This window comes from Lissotriton vulgaris, chromosome 8 (assembly GCF_964263255.1).
Source record: "Lissotriton vulgaris chromosome 8, aLisVul1.2, whole genome shotgun sequence".
NCBI classification, from domain to species: domain Eukaryota; kingdom Metazoa; phylum Chordata; class Amphibia; order Caudata; family Salamandridae; genus Lissotriton; species Lissotriton vulgaris.
The window spans coordinates 1,359,749,174-1,359,769,482 of NC_141696.1; the positions used below are offsets into that span (position 1 = coordinate 1,359,749,174).

The 20,309-nt window shown below is 49.2% G+C and overlaps 1 protein-coding gene across 1 annotated transcript in view; it reads right to left on the bottom strand.

Moving 5' to 3' along the window:
• CEP295 (centrosomal protein 295) overlaps positions 1 to 20,309 on the bottom strand; it is a 582,564-nt gene that overhangs the window by 434,359 nt on the left and 127,896 nt on the right. The window contains exons 18-19 of the mRNA XM_086935313.1: positions 16,353 to 16,450; positions 15,180 to 16,248 (exon numbers count right to left, since the gene is read on the bottom strand). Of these exons, the coding sequence (XP_086791439.1) occupies positions 15,180 to 16,248; positions 16,353 to 16,450 (1,167 nt within the window). The remainder of the gene's footprint in view (positions 1 to 15,179; positions 16,249 to 16,352; positions 16,451 to 20,309) is intronic.

The window sequence follows — 20,309 nt, forward strand, 5'->3', positions numbered from 1 at the left end:
CATGGGAGAGGGGTGTAACCACCCCCCTTCCTGGTCCCACCCCTAGGGCAGGACCTAGTCGCGTACCCACCCCTTTCTTTAGGATAAAGGCAGGAGCGGGGACCCTTCCAAATTAGATCATCTTTGAATCAAGAAACTACTTTCTACGAAAGGAACTCTCGACTTCTTCTCAAGATTTCTCCCTTGTGGCTAAGGAGTAGTCACCCTGCATCCGCAGGCACCATCTAAGAACTCTGCGGTTTGCTGCACGTCCTTCCTCAGTAATCCGACCGACCAGCACGACGAGACCCGGCTTCCCTGGCACCTCTGACCTCTACCTACCTCTACAGCTAAGCTGACCGTAGGTGCGACGAGACCTCGAGGGACCGGCCATCATCAGAACTGCACGACTTCTATCCAGCACGACTGCCGAGGGATCCTCTGGTGAGTGCTTTGGGGTTCGAGAAGCCCCGACCGTGAGCAGCTCCAGCACCGAAGTCCAGCCCCCCAGCATCTCCACGATCTGAGTGGGGCCCTTCTGCTTTTTGCTCCTCACCGCGTTGTCTGGCTACTAGCCCGCTGGCTTGTGGCCTTCCCGACGACGATCAACGACGACAACACTGCTGGTCTGGTTGCTCGAGACTGGCCCTTGCTCCCTTCCAAAAGAGGAGCACCCCGGACCCTCCTGGTCCACTCCAGACGCCATTTTAGGTCCACCGCGTGGGCTTGAATTTGCCAAGACTTGTTGCCCCAATCCTGGGTCCAGCGACGTCGACAGCATCAACCATCGTGGGACAGCTCGCACCTCCATCCGGGTCGCCGACAACGCCTCCTGGTCCGTGAGACTGCAGAGCCCAGCGTCGCCCACTCACCTGGTCGAGGTGACTTCGCCCGGTGCCATCCTGGTGCCCACACAATCACTGGCTAGTGATTAAGAACTTGGTCCCCTCTGCTTTCAGGTGTCATCCATCTTCGATCCAGGCTTGGATCACTCGAACTATCTTCACTGGTCGCCTGCCAGCAACTTCTTTCTTCAGGCTCCATAGACTGCAACGAGGATTCCCGACGTCTTTCCAGACCTATGCAGCCGCAGCCCCTGGGCTAGGTAACTTCGGCATTTCGGTGCCCCAGCATAGCCTCACTATCCAAGGGTCCAGATCCACTTTCGTTTTCAGCCTATCTAGTCGGGTTCGCCCGAGAACACTAACTTTGTCTTTACTAGCTCCCATAGACTTTGTCCCGCATCCCGCGTGAGAGTGCACACTCTGCACCCGAGTCCCCTAGGCCTCCTACTAGTAATCTGAAGGTTCAGTAACGTAGTCCTAGCGATTCCAAAGCCTATTAGTACAGTACTTACCTGCTAGTAATTTCGCATTCCACTTTCAGAGTATATGGTTTTTCGTGCCCCTCGGGCATTTGTGTAAATTGTGCAACTTAAAGTATTTTCGTAAGAGTTTTGTTGTGTGCTTAGTACCCTGTCCTCATAAAGAGTACAGGGCTGTTGTGATCTAAATAAATACACTGTTTATTTTCATAACACTTGTGTGGTGTCCTTTCACTTGGTGTTCAAGGGGTATATGTGATGGTATAACAGCTGGCTTAACACGCCCTCTAGAGTTTAGCCCGAAGACTGCTCGTATCCACGCTACTAGGATAGCTGGTCTATAAGGTTGACTTACAACCAATCACCATAAGGGTTGTTTGGACTGATACAAAGTGCTCACTAGAATAGTGAACATTATATATCAGGCCAACTTCTCACATTGGTGAGCAGCGGTTGGGATTTGAGCTTGCTGTTGTTTTACCACACGTATCCTAAGAATATCTTGTGAAAGATCACATAAGTACTTCAGGTACATATAACTTAGCTTAGAATACTCTGAGTTCTACTGAACCAGCTGTTGTAGCTCCTCAAGGCTTAGCACACCTTGGCTACAACTCTTAGCAAGGGATCAGTAGGCAAACAAATAGTGTAGGTAGGTGCATCACTTACACCACACTAGAAGCATGTCTAACCTCGGGGAGTCTTCAGAGACCCCTCTCGTGGTTGTGGACCCTCCACAGGTCCCTTCCAGATATGCTGCACTTAGCTTCCAGGAGATGAGACAAGTGTGTACCTCCAGGAAACTAAGACAGGGTTCAAACCCTACCATTCCTTTTCTGATTGGTCTCTTAGAGACTTATGATGCTAGGAGGGCTGCTAACAGATCCTTCTCATCCAGAAGGGAATATGCCCACCTTACAGGGTCCCTTTGATAACCATGACCATCCCCTCCAGGAGGCAGATGATGCTGAGGATGAGGATGAGTTGTCAGGGGATGAGGCAGACAAGGGACAGGTAGAAGTCAGGAGACTCACCAGGTCCAACTTAAGCAGGCATGAGAATGGTACTAGGAGATCCCTGGGGCCCCTCTCAGGTCAGCTTAACATTGGGAATGGACGAGTTAGGTCTCTATCCAGAGGCTCTAACAGATCCATTCAAACCAATGGCTCTCAGGCCTCTTCTCACAGAGGGATGACATCCCTCAGAGGAGAGTGTATGAAGCTAAAGTGAGGGAAGTCAATCTGAGGATTGAAAGGGAAGAACTTGCCCTGGCCAAAGAGAGACTTGCCTTTGCTAGAGAGCAAGAATTGAGTGGGACAAACCCCACTGGTGGCAGCATTCCCCCAAGGGAAAACAGGAGTTTAGATACTAGGCACCTGAGTAAGATAGTGCCACCCTTTAAGCAAGGGGATGACATCCACAAATGGATGACTGCTTTGGAGAGGGCTTGCACTGTACAGTGTGTCCCCCAGAGTCAGTGGGCAGCTATCTTGTGGCTCTCCTTTGAAGGCAAAGGTAGAGATCAGCTCCTCACTACTAGAGCTGAGGATGCTAACAATTACCAAGTCCTGAAGAATACACTGATTGATGGGTTTGGTTTAACCACTGAACAGTACAGGTTGATGTTCAGAGATACCCAGAAAACTCAGTCTCAGGATTGGACTGACTTTGTTGATTGTGCCACTAAGGCTTTTGAAGGCTGGCTACTGGGAAGTAAGGTTACTGATTTTAAAGGATTGTATAATCTAATTATGGGAGAGCAAATCTTAAGTAATTGTCAGAACCAGTTATTACACCAACACCTGGTAGACTCTGATCTGACCTCTCCACAAGAATTGGGTAAGAGGGCAGACAAATGGGTCAGAACCAGGGTCAGGCCTAAGAACCAGGGTGGTGACCAAAAGAAGGAATCAACCAATCCTCAAGAGAAGGGTGGGAATAAATCTTCTGATCAAACCACAGGGCCCCAAAATTCCTCTGAAAAGGGTGGGTCCCAAACTTCTCCCAAAACCCAAAAGAAACCTTATTGTCATACCTGCAAACAGGTAGGCCATTACAAAAGTGACAGCAGTTGTCCCAAGGCCAACAACAATAAGGAAAACATACCCCCAAGTAATACTCCCAGACCTCCTGTTACCACTAGTGGTAATCCCCCAGGTGGTGGGAGTGCCCCCAAGAATGTGGTGGGCATTACTTTGGGAAACCAGGTGGACTATGGCCTAGCCAGGTTCCCTGACCACACTCTTGTCTGTGAGACTGGCATGGGGTTTGCCAACTTCACTACTGGTTCCCACATTTTGGGAAAGTATAGACAAGAGCCCTTTATCAATGGTCAGAAGGTTGAGGCATACAGAGACACAGGGGCCAGCATCACCATGGTGATTGACCATCTGGTCCCCTCTGCTCAACTGACCCCTGGTTTTCTTTATCAGGTAACAGATGTTCATGGAGTGAAAAGAAGGCATCCCATGGCAGTAGTCGAGCTCAGTTGGGGTAATGTCACAGGGCCCATGAGAGTGGCAGTGACAGATAACCTACCTGTAGATTGCTTACTGGGGAATGACCTGGAACTCTCAGCATGGGCTGAGGTGGAGCAAGAAACTCACTCCAGGATGATAGGCCTACCCAGAAAGGTTAGTGGGGCAGAAATAGCCACAGCCCCAGTCCAAGCACCATTCCTCCCTGAAAAGGTTGGAAGAGCAGTGGTAACCACTGCCCAGGCTCAGACAGACTTTCCTGAACAGGATAGGAGGGCTGTGACAGTCACAGCCCAAACACAGACTGAATGCCCTCCTGAAAAGGTTGGCAAGGTTGAAATGGTCTCAGCCTCTACTTAGACAGATAGTGAGGTTGTGAAGCCTGAAACAATGGATCACTCCACCCAAACTGAGAGCATTGAGGAGGAAGAAAAGTCTCCCCCCTCCCAGACACTAGGTGAGAGCCAGCCTCCTCAGGGAACTGACTCTACCCCTGGTGAAGGAACTGCCACAGAGGTAGTCAGGCCTAGCCTGGCAGAGCCCCTGATGGCAGTGGACCCTTCCCAGGTGGGACCCAGTCTGGGGCAGGTAGCCTGCACCTCTCAAGCCTGCCTCCATCAGCCCAGGGCTGTAAAGGTCAGGGAGGCCAGTGGTGGGCCCCCTGTCCAAAAGAACTTCCCAATCAGCAGATTAGGATCACTGATGCTAGTAGTCCTAGCCAAGTGAAAATAAAAGACACTCCTGAGGGATCCCCCTTAAACTTAGTTAGGGAACTCCCACAGCTGGACACTGCTGGGCACAGCCAAACCTGGGGCCTAAAAACCCCAAACCTGACCTGTTCCTCCAGTAAGCCAAACAGAGGGACTCAGCCTCCAGCTTTAGGTAGCCAGAGGTTGACCCTGAGAGCTCATAGCAACTCAGTACTGCAAAGAAAGGCACATATGGTGGATAGTGATTGGAGGAAGTTGAGCCCAACAGTAGTGGAGTCTCACTTCAGTACTCCATTCCCACACCAGCGTTTTACTTTGCCAAAGCACACCACAGGTAGTGATTCCCTATGGTGGAGACCCTCAGATACCCTTAGGGTGAGGGGTTGCTTAGTGGACCATGATACAGGGGGTAACCATGCCAGTGCATGTACCACCTCATATGGCCACTCAGGCAATATAGGCTTACCTGGTCAAGGATAGCCTTATCTCCTTTCGTTTGGGGGGGGGGGGGGGGGTTGTGTAGGAAGGTGGATACCTGACTATGGTTGCCCCTAACTTTTTTCCTGGTGTTTTGCTGGTTTTACGACTTAGTTGGCCTGAGACTCTGCCAATCAGGACCCCAGGCCTACTGCTCTCTCTCTAAAATGGATTCCATGTACCTTAGGTACATTTCCAATTGGTACTGGGCCACCTTATCAGACCCTGTAACTCAGGGCATAGGTGTACCCAGGGCCTACCAGGGGCTGAAGCATGTATTATGCCACCCCTGGATGGCCATCTAAATCTGACACAACTGGCTGCACGACAGCTGGGGCAAGGTGGTGTAATCACCCTTTGCTATAGATATAGTATACCTATATCTAACCCTAAAAATGGACACACAGATTCCTATCAGTCACTCCTATGGCAGGCCTTGACAATCCTGAAGGCAGAGTGCTTGAAATCGTGTGAGATGGTGCTCTGGCATGAGCTGAGCCCGGTTGCAGCATGCGGAACCAAGTCCTAATAGCTGTTCCATGATAACGCATACCATATACTCTTAAGTGCATTATAATCCTCGCGGTTAAATGCTATCTTTGGTATTGCTTTATCAAAACATGTCGAGTAAGGTGTCATACGAATTGGAATACTAACCCCTCGCCAATTCTGGCGACGGGGTTAGCATTCCACCCTTCTAGAGGGACACGACATGTATGTAACTGTGAACCCCGGTTAAAGTTAACTGAAGCCTCAGCTCCACAAAATGGATGCTGCCACCACAGACACGAGTCTGACCTCCTGCTGCTGGGAGTCCTTCCAGCGAGGAGAGCTTGGACAGAGGGTTTCCTGTCGGGGGCGGTGCTAGCACCATCCCAGACAGGGTTTTGTGTATCCTGGGTAGGCAGGGCTTTACAGGAAGGTGACTGCAAGTGGCACCCCGGTGCTCACTACGCATCTGCCGGCTAGAACCAGTTCCAGGGGCACACCAGCCCCTGGCCTGGGGAAAGTCCGGCATGGGAGAGGGGTGTAACCACCCCCCTTCCTGGTCCCACCCCTAGGGCAGGACCTAGTCGCGTACCCACCCCTTTCTTTAGGATAAAGGCAGGAGCGGGGACCCTTCCAAATTAGATCATCTTTGAATCAAGAAACTACTTTCTACGAAAGGAACTCTCGACTTCTTCTCAAGATTTCTCCCTTGTGGCTAAGGAGTAGTCACCCTGCATCCGCAGGCACCATCTAAGAACTCTGCGGTTTGCTGCACGTCCTTCCTCAGGAATCCGACCGACCAGCACGACGAGACCCGGCTTCCCTGGCACCTCTGACCTCTACCTACCTCTACAGCTAAGCTGAGAACCGTAGGTGCGACGAGACCGAGGGACCGGCCATCATCAGAACTGCACGACTTCTATCCAGCACGACTGCCGAGGGATCCTCTGGTGAGTGCTTTGGGGTCCGAGAAGCTCCGACCCTGAGCAGCTCCAGCACCGAAGTCCAGCCCCCCAGCATCTCCACGATCTGCGTGGGGCCCTTCTGCTTTTTGCTGCTCACCGCGTTGTCTGGCTACTAGCCCGCTGGCTTGTGGCCTTCCCGACAACGATCAACGACGACTACACTGCTGGTCTGGTTGCTCCAGACTGGCCCTTGCTTCCTTCCAAAAGAGGAGCACCCCGGACCCTCCTGGTCCACTCCAGACGCCATTTTAGGTCCACCGCGTGGGCTTGAATTTGCCAAGACTTGTTGCCCCAATCCTGGGTCCAGCGACGTCGACAGCATCAACCATTGTGGGACAGCTCGCACCTCCATCCTGGTTGCCGACAACGCCTCCTGGTCCGTGAGACTGCAGAGCCCAGCGTCGCCCACTCACCTGGTCGAGGTGACTTCGCCCGGTGCCATCCTGGTGCCCACACAATCACTGGCTAGTGATTAAGAACTTGGTCCCCTCTGCTTTCAGGTGTCATCCATCTTCGATCCAGGCTTGGATCACTCGAACTATCTTCACTGGTCGCCTGCCAGCAACTTCTTTCTTCAGGCTCCATAGACTGCAACGAGGATTCCCGACGTCTTTCCAGACCTATGCAGCCGCAGCCCCTGGGCTAGGTAACTTCGGCATTTCGGTGCCCCAGCATAGCCTCACTATCCAAGGGTCAGAATCCACTTTCGTTTTCCTCCTACCAGGTCGGGTTCGCCCGAGAACACTAACTCTGTGAAATCTAGCTACCATAGACTTTGTCCCGCATCCCGCGTGAGAGTGCACACTCTGCACCAGAGTCCCCTAGGCCTCCTACTAGTAATCTGAAGGTTCAGTAATGTAGTCCTAGCGATTCCAAAGCCTATTAGTACAGTACTTACCTGCTAGTAATTTCGCATTCCACTTTCAGAGTATATGGTTTTTCGTGCCCCTCGGGCATTTGTGTAAATTGTGCAGCTTAAAGTATTTTCGTAAGAGTTTTGTTGTGTGCTTAGTACCCGGTCCTCATAAAGAGTACAGGGCTGTTGTGATCTAAATAAATACACTGTTTATTTTCATAACACTTGTGTGGTGTCCTTTCACTTGGTGTTCAAGGGGTATATGTGATGGTATAACAGCTGGCTTAACACGCCCTCTAGAGTTTAGCCCGAAGACTGCTCGTATCCACGCTACTTGGATAGCTGGTCTATAAGGTTGACTTACAACCAATCACCATAAGGGTTGTTTGGACTGATACAAAGTGCTCACTAGAATAGTGAACATTATATATCAGGCCAACTTCTCACAACCCATTCATGGTTTTCCTGAATCAGTCTGCTCAGTGCGTCTGCCTGAACATTCTGCAAACCTGGTAGATGGGTAGCCGTTATCGTCAATCCTCTGGCCAGAAGCCAGTGCCAGATCGTCTGCGCCTCCCGAGACAGGGTGAGCGATCTCGACCCCCCCCTGCTGGTTGAGGTAATACATCGTGGTTGTATTGTCAGTCTGTACAAGCATAGAGTTGGTCTGGAAGGACGGATGAAAGGCCTTCAACGCCAAGTGAACAGCTCTGAGTTCCAGGAAATTGATGTGATACGTGGACTCCATCGGAGACCACGTCCCTTGAATCTGCAGGTCTCCCGAATGCGCTCCCCGGCCGTGGAGAGAAGCATCCGTCACGATAGTCTGAGTAGGAATGTCCTTGTGGAAGGGAACCCCACTGAGGAGATTCTCCGCTGAACACCACCACTTCAGAGACTGAAGAGCATGCAGAGACAGTCGTATCTTGTCGTCCCAAGATCCTTTCCTCTGGTCCCATTGTTCCTCCAAGCACTCCTGCAGAGGTCTCATGTGTAGTCGTGCATGAGGAGTGAGGAAGATACAAGAGGACATCGACCCCAGAAGAGAAGACACCATCCTCACTGTTGTAGATGGAGCGGTCATAAGAGCCTGAGGCTTCCGAAGGATCGATCACCGTCGCTCCTCCGAAGGAGACATGCTTGCTGACAGCGTATCGATGGTGGCTCCCAAGTACTGAATGCACTGGACCGGGATTGGGACAGACTTGGACATGTTGATGTGCAACCCCAACTTGTTCAAGAGAACGCACGTCTTCTGGAAGTGTGCTTGCGCTTCCGAGAAGGAGGCCTTGATCAACCAATCGTCCAGGTAGACAAACACCTTGTTCTTCCTGAGGCGTGCCGCTACCACTGCCATGCACTTCGAGAATGTCCTGGGCGCAGAGTTCAGCCCGAATGGCAGCACTGTGTACTGATAATGGTTGGTGCCGACTTGAAATTGCAGGAACTTCCTGTGTTTGCACGTGGAAGTACGCATCCTGTAGGTCTATGGCATAAAGCCAGTCCCCTTGCTGCAACTGAGGAAAAATCTGATGCAACAACAGCATGCAGAACTTTTCTCTGCGAATCCACTTGTTTGCCTGCCGCAAGTCCAGAATCGGCCTGAACTCGTACTCTTGTCCTTCTTTCGCACCAGGAAGAACCGGGAGTACAGACCACTTCCTCAGACCACTTCCTCTTTGAGATAGAGGTACGTCTTCTATCGCCCTTTTCCTTAACAGGATATCGGCCTTCGCCTGGAGCTCGCGCAGTTGATACTGCGAGCTGACCGGAGGGATCGCTGGAGGAGGGCTGATGAACCGAAGACTGTATCCATTGCAAACAATATTCAGCACCCACTTGTCCTGAGTAATTTTTCTCCACTCTGCCAGAAAAAATTGAACGCTTCCCCCCACCGGAGCGGGTAACGGATGAAGGGGAAGTAACCGCTCAGGGTCGAGACCCGGCCGGGCCCTTGTTCGCGGTAGAGGATTGCTGTCCTCCTCTACCCTTTTGCCGTTTTTGGAAGGGTCTCCGGAACTGCTGCTGTTGTTGCTGCTGCTGTCCCAATGACTGTCCCCGTCCTCTGCCTTGTGCACCAAACCGCCTTTGGAACGGTCAGTAGGCTTTCTTCTCTTTGGGCTTCTCCAAGCCCACAGCCGTAAGGGTCTCCGCCTCTGCCTTCATGCGGGCCATCTCATCATCTGCGTGTTTTCCGAAAAGGGTCTCCACGGAAAAGGGCAGATTGGCCACCCGCTGCTGGGCCTCCGGCTTGAGTGACGTGAGCCGTAGCCAGGCGTGCCGCCGCTGATTGATTCCATGGCAGTAACCATGTGCGGCCAACAGGGAGGCGTCCGCCGCTGCACTGATCACCTGGTTTGATACCAGCATCCCTTCTTTGAGGATCTCCTGGAAGTCCTCCCTCTTGTCTCTCAGTAGCAGTTCCACGAACTGTTGTAGGGAGTCCCACAGCGCCCGGTCATAACGGCCCAGCAAAGCTGTATCGCTGGCAGCCTTCATGGCTGCGGAAGCGGTCCCACACGCTTTCCTTCCCGCTGAGTCGATCCATCAACTCTCTTTATCTGGCGGCACGGTGGATGACGGGGAGGTAGAAAGCAATTTCCTGGCCGCCGTCACTATCACTGAATCCGGTACCAGATCCACTCTCAGAAAGGCAGGGTCCGAATCCGGGGCCCTGTACTTCTTTATAAGCCGGGATGGCGCAGCCTTCACTACCGCTGGCGTGAGGAACAGCTACTCCTCAGGTTCCTTCAATCCAGGCACCAGAGGCAGAAGAGGACGAGACAAGTGCTTCTTGTGAAGCGTCTCGAATATCACGGACGTCGTAGGTGTTGGAGCCGTCACCGTGATACCCAACTTCGCAGCTCCCCTCAGGAGTACTTCCTGGAATGTGGCAATGCCGTCCACTGGAGAAATCCTAGTCTCAGGGGAGTCCGACAAGTAGGAATGGGTCCTGGAAGAGTCCGTGCGGGGCCTAGACCCCCGCCTCCTATGGCGACGCCTTGATCTGGTGGAGGATCTATGACGACTCCTTGATCTTCCTCTCCGTCCGGAGCATGAACGGGACCTCCTCGGCCGAGGACGATCAACCGGGTCCACCGGAACAGGTGACTTGGGTTTGGACTGAGCCTTCGGTCTAGGTGTACCCTTGGGAGGCGTCGGAAAGTTAGGTAATGAGGTCGACCTCTGTGGAACCGGAGGTGGCTTCTCAGGCAACCCTGACCCAGGTTGCGGTGGAGGCAACGGAGGCGGAGTAGGCGTCCTCTCGGTAACAGAGGAGGGGGAGTCACCTTCCCCGACGGGGTATACACCTCGGAATACACCGAGTGAGGCGAACCCACTTCTCTTCCAGCAAACCTCCCACGGCGTAAGGTCTCCTACCACCTCTTTTCGGCGTCGAAAAACTGCGACCAGACGGCGAGCCTCGGCCCCTGGACGTCGAGCGTCTCTGCCTCTGCGTCGAACGCCTTCGCCTCGACGGCGACCTTCTGCGCCTCGACGGCGATCCTCAGCGCCTCGACGGCGACCTCCTGTGCCTCGACGGCGACCTCCTGTGCCTCGACGGCGACCTCCTGTGCCTAGACGGCGAGGACCTCATCAACGACGTCCGCCTCCTCTTCTCCGACGGCGAACGGAGGTATCGCCTCGACGGCGAGCGCCGACGCCTGGCTCGTCGACGCTGATCGCTCGACGTCGACGATGAAACCGTCACCGGGGACTTCGAAGGTCTTGTGACATCCCTCGACGCCGAGCGTCGACGTCGTTTGGTCTCAGACGATGGGGAACAGACCGCAGTCATTCCTCTTGACGCCGTAGTGGGCGCAATGGACCCAGGCGGAGAATGGTGACGTTTGCTGGTCTTCCTGCCCCTGGGGAGCCCCCCAGAGGCCTCAGCATGGGCAGAAGAAGCCCCTTCAGACCCACCTTGAGCCATCAGTCTTCTTTCCTCAAGACCCTGAAGTCTGATCTTCTTACTTTCCCTCAGGGTCCTTCCAGAGAAGGCTTGGCAGATAACACACTCCTCTGGAACATGGGAAGCTGGAAGGCAGAGGATACACACCTCATGGTGGTTCGACCTGGCCTTTTTCCTGGAGCACTCCGGGCATTTGTCGAATAATGCAGGCATATTCGACAAAAAACAGAGTGAGAAAACCAAGAAGAAAAGCCCCACAGTACAATAAAGTACTAAATCTGTGAAAAATTGTGAAAAAAAACCAAATAAGTACCAAAAAGGTAGAGCTCAATGGTCCAGGGTCCTGCTAGCAGGACCCAGAAAAAAGAACTGAAAGTAAAAGGGACCTGCAGGGCATTTTGGGATACTGTGAAGTTCTGGAAAGTTCTCTTAAAGGCACAGTATCCTGTTTTGAGCCACATAATGGCAGCCTATGGGGTTTGTCTGTCCAGGTCTTCCTCTCTATCATTCCAGAGGGGTTTTGCTGCTGAAGCAAGGGAAATCTGGACAGGCTTTGCTGTTTGTGGATTTTTTGGTGGAAATTCTAGTTGAAGTGCTGGACAGTGTAGCCTGTCTGTCTTTAAATTCTCTCTTAAGTGTCTTTGCAGTTCTGCATTTTTTCGACACCTGGATTCGGGCCAGCCGGCGCCGACATCGAACATCTTCTGGTTGCCCCTGTTCTTCCGGCACAGGATGATATTCATTCGGATCCGGAGAATGGACCGAAACCGGAGATGGAGCCGGCGTCAGTGATCGACGCGGAGAGAATTCAAGTGAGGCTGACTTCTCTGGAGAGACTGGATTTGACAATGAAGGAGAGACATGATCCCTTCTGTGACGTCGAGGCGAGGTCGATCTTGGCGCCGCTTCTTTCAGATCAATGCATTGAGGACTGCTTCTTTTTCTTATGCTTCCTAGGCTTCGAGTGTCACGACGTCGACTTCGATCACGATCTGGATTCGGAACGAGACCTCGATCTCGATCTTCTCCTACCTGCCTTCTTATCTTTTTTCATCTTGGCCATAAATAACTTAGCCTCTCCCCAAGGTCAGAGGTATACAGTTAGAAACAGCACTGCATAAATTAAATTAGTGACAACCACATGGAACTTGGTGCAAAAACGTGTACAAAAGTGCAAGTGGCGACGCAAGTGAAGGTGAACAGCGTTGGTAGCGCACTGTGCATAAGGTGCAAACTATTTACAGTGAGTGGCTTAACGGCGCATGTGACATTGGTATATCACAGCAGGCACGGATAATTTTATTTAAATGTAGAGCCACAAGAAAGGAGTGCGCCTATTGTTCAGGCTGTTAGGTCGACGGCGTTTTGATCCGGGTTAGTTCGGATCATCATCAGGACTTGGTTGTCTGGATGAAGGAGTGCAGTAAGGAAAGGGGGGAGATTTAGGAAGGGAGCCTGGGGTGCATGGAAGGAGAGCAGGTAAGGGGAGTGCTCGAGGTACCTGGGTGGGGATCCTGGTTGAGTAGAATCCTTTAAAGCAATTGTCTTGGGAGATGTCAGGGTGACTTTGGGAGCCCCAGAATGGATCATCTGTGGGCTGCAGGAAGGAGCTGGGGAGAGAGGAAGAATGAAGGGCACTGCTAAGTGAGCGGATAGAGAGTGTAAGACACACCTCATATTGCACAGGAAAGGGAAAGCACAATGGGTCAGGTCTCTTAATCACGTACCTTGCTGATTGAATAAGTGCTCTCGACGGCCGTGGGAATCAGCCGTTTTCCGCGTGCACTAGAAGGGAAGGGGAGGGGAGGGTAAGTGTTAGCAGCTAACTAAAGTTAGCGATCGGGGCGAAGGATTCCGGCCGGTACCGAAGATGTAATGTAATGGTATGCGTTATAAAAGTATTGCGGAGTAATGGTACTTTCGTTGTGATGGTATGCGGAGTGAAGGTATGCGGAAAGAAAGTTGAGTGCTAAAGGTGTTTTACCGTGCCTTCTACATGTATTTAAGATGGCTTCCTCGTTCTTGAATAATGAGTAATTGAACGAGACACCACAGGGGTATAGCTGCTCATGTAGATATGCTCTTGCTTGCAATATGAAGCGCCCTGCCTTAGGGCTAATATGCCTGCTATAGGGGTGACTTACATATATTACATGCAGTGACTTTGGAATGGCACACAGTGGGTGTGCCATGTCATGTTTTCACTCATGATTTGCACCTCGACATGCAGTCTGTAATAGCAGCCTGCAAGCAGTTTTTAAGGGTGTCCCTTAGTATGGCATAATACATGCTGCAGCCCAGACGGACCCGCTTTAGTACCCAGGTCCTAGGTACCAGGGGTACCACTTACTAGGGACTTACAAGGGTGCTAAAGTGTGTGCCATTTGTTTTACAATTTAGCCATTTTGCCTTGTTTTTTAGGGAAAGTGCACTGGCACTGGAGCCTGTTTAGCAGGGACCCAGTGCACAGCAGTCGAAAAACATCAGTACCTGTGGCAAAAAGTGCGAGTTACCATGATAAAAAGGGCAATTTCCTACACAACCCACCTCTACCCCAGACAAAAAAGAATGAGACTAACCTTCCCCAAAATAGTCATCAATGTCTAAGTGGAAGAACCTGGATAGGACATCTGCACTATAGTCAGTCCCAGGTATATGTACCACTGTAAAGTCCATACCCCATAGGGAGATGGGCCACCTCAACAGTTTTAGATTTTCCCCCCTTCATTTGCATCAGCCACCTTAGAGGCCTGGGGTCAGTTTGAACAAGGAAGTGTACCCCAAACAGGTAAGGTCTCAGATTCTTTAGGGACCAAACCACTGCACAGGCTTCCCTCTCAATGGCACTCCAATGCTGTTCCTTGGGTAGTAACCTCCTGATAATAAAAGCAACAGGCTGGTCCTGGCCAACATTACTGGTCTGGAATAGAATCGAGTCTATCTAATGCTCAGAGGTATCAGTTTGCACAATGAACTGCTTTGTATAATCTGGAGCTTTTAGAATAGGTGCAGAGCACATTCCTTCCTTCAGAGTGCCAAAAGCATTCTGACAGCTCACTGTCCAATTTACCTTCTTTGGTTGCTTCTTTGAGGGCAATTTGGTGAAGGGGGTCACAATGGTGCCATACTCCTTCACAAATCTTCTGTAGTACCTAGTCAAGCAAATGAATGCCCTGAATTGAGTACGAGTCGTTGGAGCTTCCCAATCCAGAATAGTCTGGATCTTGGGTTGTAAGGGTTGAACTTGGTCTCCACCTAGAAGGTAACCCAAGTATACAGCAGAGCCCTGCCCTATCTGGCACTTGATTGCCTTGACAGTGAGTCCTGCATGCTGCAGAGCCTCAAGGACCTTTCCAAAGTGTATCAGGTGATCCTGTCAGGTGGAACTATAGACAGGAATATCAAGATATGCTGTCCTAAAAGACTCCAGCTCAGCAAGGACTTTGTTTGGTAGGGGCATTAAAAATAAACTCTTATCTTGGACTGCTAGAACCCCTCGATGGGACGTTCAGACATTTGGGACTGGCCTGTACCACTTGACTGTATTTCAGTCAAGCGGCCACACCACTCAGTAAAACGCAAATAACATAAAAAAATACTGAAAAGTTCAAAGCAGCTGCTCATCATCACAGGGTGGGAGATTGGAATTGGCGGGGAAATACACAGAAAACAGGTCATTTGGTATTCTAGTACAGTGCTTTTACCTTTATTGAGGGCTGGGGTACCAGGGTAATGTTTGTTATTGGCACTTTTACTCAAGTGATGCATGCCCGTATGTGCAAGAGTGAAGCAAGAAAGTTCATGAACAGTACTAAAAGGGAAGACTAACTTGAGGATCAAAAAACGTACGAGTCTTAGAAAGACATTGCCCTCTGAAAATAATATACTTCAAATATTCTGCAATGCCTGTATCAACCAAACATTTAATTTGTGTAAGCATTTTATAGAAATACATTTAAAGCTTCAAACAAATATAATTTAAAATGTACCTGCTTGTCTTGAAGAAAATCAAACAAAGCCTCCTGTTGCCTTTGCATCTGTGATTTTAACTCATTTTGTTTTTGTATCAGAGCTTGTTCCTGCAATTTCTGCCTAGAGAGCAGCAACTCTCTCTGCTGATCCAACTGCAATTGTAGTTCTTTCAGATGGTTTTGCTGATTCTGAATTTCCTTTGAAGAAGCCAACAATTGCTGTTGATACTGTAACGGGTTAGAAAAAGGAGGCAAAGGGAAATATCCATTCAGTGTCTGCGGTTCATGAACTGCTTTTTTCTCAATTTGCTGTTCACAAAGCAAAGACCTAGGCTGTGCATGAATCAGAGATGGTGGTACCCTTTGGGGCTGTAATGTGGAAACTGGTTCAGGTGAAACCAGCATAGTCCTAGGAACTTCTGGTAAATCAGGAACTAACTCCTCCACAGAGTTCTCAGCTATGGGTGGTTTTGGAAGAAACTGGTCTTTACAGAATTTTACAACCGTCTTTTGATCTTGCTCAAAATATTCTTTGGGCACACTAGGCTGTATCAGCTTCAAATCAGTCAGTAACTGTGACCCAAATGAGGTACTTGGTTCAGGCAATGCACTAGATTCAAGATGGCTGCACAAACAAGGAGCTTGTCTGGTTTCGGAGTCCGGCTGTTTACTCAACACACCGAAAACAGCCTCCGATTCCAAAGAAAGCCTCTGGCGAGTCTGCTGAAAGTCATTCTGACAAATCTGGTATTGATCTGCTGGTTGGCTAGGGCACACTTGTGGCCTTGCAAAATGGGAACTATGCTCAGAGTCCTTTTGTATAACTGCAGTGTTCAAGAGACAAGGAGCCGAAGGTTCCAAATTTTCTTTCAAGGAAACAAGTTCAAATTGGGATTTTGTTCCTGGAGATAATTTACAAGGCACATTTCCAGAGGTTCCAGGTAATCGGCCACCAGAAAGGGCCCCCTTTAGCTGGCCTGTAGAGGGGTCCACTGAAGACGTAGACAAAGAAGGATATCTTTTACTCAGCATATTCTGATAATCCTGAAGTCGTTTCCTGGCATCTTCAACAGATTGCTGATGCTGCCTAAATATAAAAAGAAAATGCAATAAATAACATGTTACAATGTGAAAAACAGAATGCTTATAGCGGACTGTTGTTTAAGAAATTCACTAGAAATTACCACATACTTGCTTTGTTGGATAAGACGCTGCTGATAATTACGAATTATCTCTAGGTGTTGATCCTCTTTGAGCCTTTCACTTTCCGGACTTCCAACAGCTTTGGTCTGGATGAACAGTTACATGTTAGTTTTGATTTTAAACAGCTGTTTTTAAAAATGGTACAGTTACAGAAAGAAAATGAAAAGAACAGCAACCTGAATTCTTACCTGCACCCCTGCGTAGTATACAAAATGCCCCAATCAGTCTCTAACTTCTATTGTCACTGTATGACCTGAAGTTGTAATTCTCCATCCCTCGCAAATTCTTGCAGGATTCCCATGTCTTCACCACTATCCATTAATAATGATGAACACAGCAACTACACAGAACCAAGGAATATGCCAGGGAGTTCTCAACCTCAGCCAGCAATCTAGTGTAAACAGGAAATATTCTGGCATCGTAAGCTTTATATTTGCTACACTGTGCTGAAAAATCTACTGATCACTGCATGAAAAAGAGTTTGAGACTGATGAACAAGTTAGTTATCTTTGGTAATGCTCTTTCTGGTGGATGCTTTACCTAACCCCATATTCCTCTCCTTTAGAATATCCTCCCTTTCAGGTGACAAACTGGTTCTGGAGAATTTTCTACGGTGGCACTCCTGCGAGGTGGTGCTGTGTGTCATCGAGTTAGCTCCATAAAACCCAGGAATTGGCAGATTGGCATTACATATAAGTGCCACTTAGCACACAGATATCAGTTTGTCTTTTTCTCTTGACGCGGCCCTGGGTCCTTTTAAGATGTTAAATAGAGACCACTCCACAGAGCAAGGAAGTGGGGGATCAGTGAGGAACCTGCGATTAGATAGAGTACCCAACAGAAAGAGCATTACCAAAGGAAGGTAACTAGTTCTTCTGATGGTTCTTTTACCTGCAGATCCTCTTCTTTTGGAATAGATACTACAACAGTACCTGCCAAAGGTGGAGGGTCTGGGAACCAGACTAAGACCAAAAAGTCCTGCAGATGAACGGGTAAAATGATATGTTTGTTGGACCTGGCTGTCACAGAAGTAGTGCTTCATGTACATATGCACCAATGCACACAGCACAGCCTGACTGATATCTAGAATATGCACACATCTCATTAATCTAATTGGAGAAACCTTAGCTCTGGTGGAATGGGCTCACAGCCCTTATGGGGCTGTTTCTTGCCAGTGTGTATACTATATGGATGCAGGACTATTCACCTTAGCAGGGTCCTCTACTGTAATACAATATAATGTAAATGAATTTGCATAGCATGCGATTACTTTGAAGGTATCCTGATGCTGAGGGATTAAAAAGTATGCACTGGGCCAAATAGGACAAATTAGTTGGAAAATACCCAGGTTTTCAGTGCCGTATGAAAAGGTAGCAATTTTGCAAAAAAACTGAAATGCGATAGCATGGCATTCCAAAACTTGGCCTCCATAACCAAGAACACTGACATATACACACAAAAAAACAATCAATAATTGAATTAATACTCAACCACTACCCAGTGGACACATACCTGTCCATCGTTATTTCGCACACCATGTCACCTCAGTTTGGACCTAGCCATATGCTAAACAATCTAGACCCTGCACCAATGGGAACAGTCCAGCCCACCAATGAACTGGAACGCAAGCAACACAGGACCAGTTTCATCCTTTTTACAGCTCATAAGCCAGGTATGGCTTGTTTCCAGTGGGAATGTGTATAGGATCCACATCTGTGTATATCCGTCCCACTTAGGGCGTGACAATGAAGTATACAAAAAAGTGATGGATGTTTGGACTGATCTTGTGTTGTTTGTGTTCTGGTTCAAGGTGGGACCTGGCCTGCCAATTCGGACAGGACTGCTCTGGTTGGAACAGGGTCAAAACGGATGTGCATATGGCTGGGTCAAAACTGAGGTGGTATGGTGTGCAAAATAACGATGGACTTGAATGCGGCCCAGAGCAATTACCAGTGGCAGAGATTAATTCAAGCATTCTATCCATCAATTTTTTTTTTCATACGTCATAACCGAAAAAGCACATCAGCCAGACCGGATGCAGCAAAGATTAGGAATAATCAGCCTTGGAGGAATGAAGCAAGCATGAAGGGAGGTAATTCAGCGTAGCTTACAAATGAAGGGCCGGACAAGTTGAGCAAGAGGAAAAGCATACAGATTAGAAAGAGTAAGGCTCAGGGAAGAGCAAGAAAGCCCGAAAGGAAGATTTCTTTTATTTCACAGCAGTTGGGGGCCAAATAGACAGCCTGACATCTATTGAAAAGATAATTTTTTACCCAGGCAAAAGCCAAACCTTGAGCTCCTACTGCATAAAGACAGACAAAGAGTTGAAAGAGAAAGCCTGTATCGAATGCAGTGGATAAATCGAACAGGATTAAAGCTGAAGTGTCCTGATCCACCTGCAGTCTTAGGACACTAGACACCGAGACCAAAGCAGACCTGGTGCAATAAAAAGGCCAATTCGAGTCCAGGATGTCATTAGAATCAAGGAAAGCAGAGAATTGTTTATTAACAGCTTTCTCAAGCAGTTTGATGGGGAAAAGGAGAAGTGAAAAGGGATGATAATTACTAAGGCTAGAGGGTTCACCTGTGGGCTATTTTTAAGTGCAGAACAACAAGCGCCCTTTTGCAGGTCTACGGAACAGAGGCCATGTCAATAGATTTCATGCAGATGGATAGAAGGGCTTGCAGGATTAAGGCGAGGCAGTTAGCATAATCTGAGAGGAACAGTGATCAAGGCTAAAGCCAGGTTGGAGTTGTTATTGAGAGGAAGTGGGCAAAAAGTATTAAGGCAAGTGGTAGAAACAGAGTGGAAGTGAACCCAAAGCATAACCATCTGTATCCTACTGGCAATACGAGAGAAAATGGTGTGGAAATGAAATTCTACACCGGCTTCCCTTTCTTTTGCAGAAACGATGACAGGGAATATAAATAACATTTTCCGGTGACCACTGCATGGCTTTGATAGGTTTAAGAAAGAACAAACAGAATGTCTGAAAACTTAGTTTATAGGGGTCACCACACCAGGCAATAAACTTACCCCAGGATGTGTGGATTTCATGGAGGGCCATTTGGCAGCCAGAATGACATCTGTCACATGAGACAGCAATCCGAATGCAGTCAAATGCCAAGGCTTAATCTCCAGGCATGGAAGTGTAAATTGGGGAAGCTCGGATGAAGGGCTCTTCCCGTTGGGAGGTTATCACAAAATGGTACCCTTATCAGAGGATAGATGCCAATGCTCAGGAGTTTCAGGCATTAGACTCTACTGGCCCAGAGCAGGGATAACTTGGGCCCGATGATAATTGATCATCTTTAGAATGGAGGTTAAGAGAGGTAGCAACAGTAAGGTGAACAAGTGTCTCTCATTCAATTGTAGCCGGAATTAGTCGCATAAAGTGAGCCCCCACTGAAAAAGCATTCACACGTTTGGCGGTGGTGAAATGATCTATCCAGCACTCTCTCCACTGATTAAATACCCCAGGTGCCACCTCCTGATGTTAATGCCACTCGTGATCTGCCAGGCAAAATCTGGTCAATTTGTCTGCCTTACTTTCAGGTACCCCACCACGTTGTTAGCCACAAGAAAGATGTTTTGTTGCACTAGCCAGCCCGAGAGACACAAGGCCCAGGGCACAATCCTGCTCTGTTTGTTGCCGTGCCACATAACTGTTGTTGTCCACAAAAAGATCCCGAACCATCCTTTTCCTGTTTGATGGTAGGCCAACCTTCAGGGCCAAACAAATGGCATGAGGCTCCTGAAGGCTGATATGAAACTGGCTCTCTAGTGGAGACCAGAGAACTCCGATAGTCACGTCCCCTAAATATGCTCCCTTCCCCCCCAACCTAGTTTAAAATCAAAGCAAAACCTAACAAGAGAATAAACTCTATGCGTCATAATAGAGGCACTTGTTTAGAGACAGGCTGCATAATAACCAGTTGCACTGT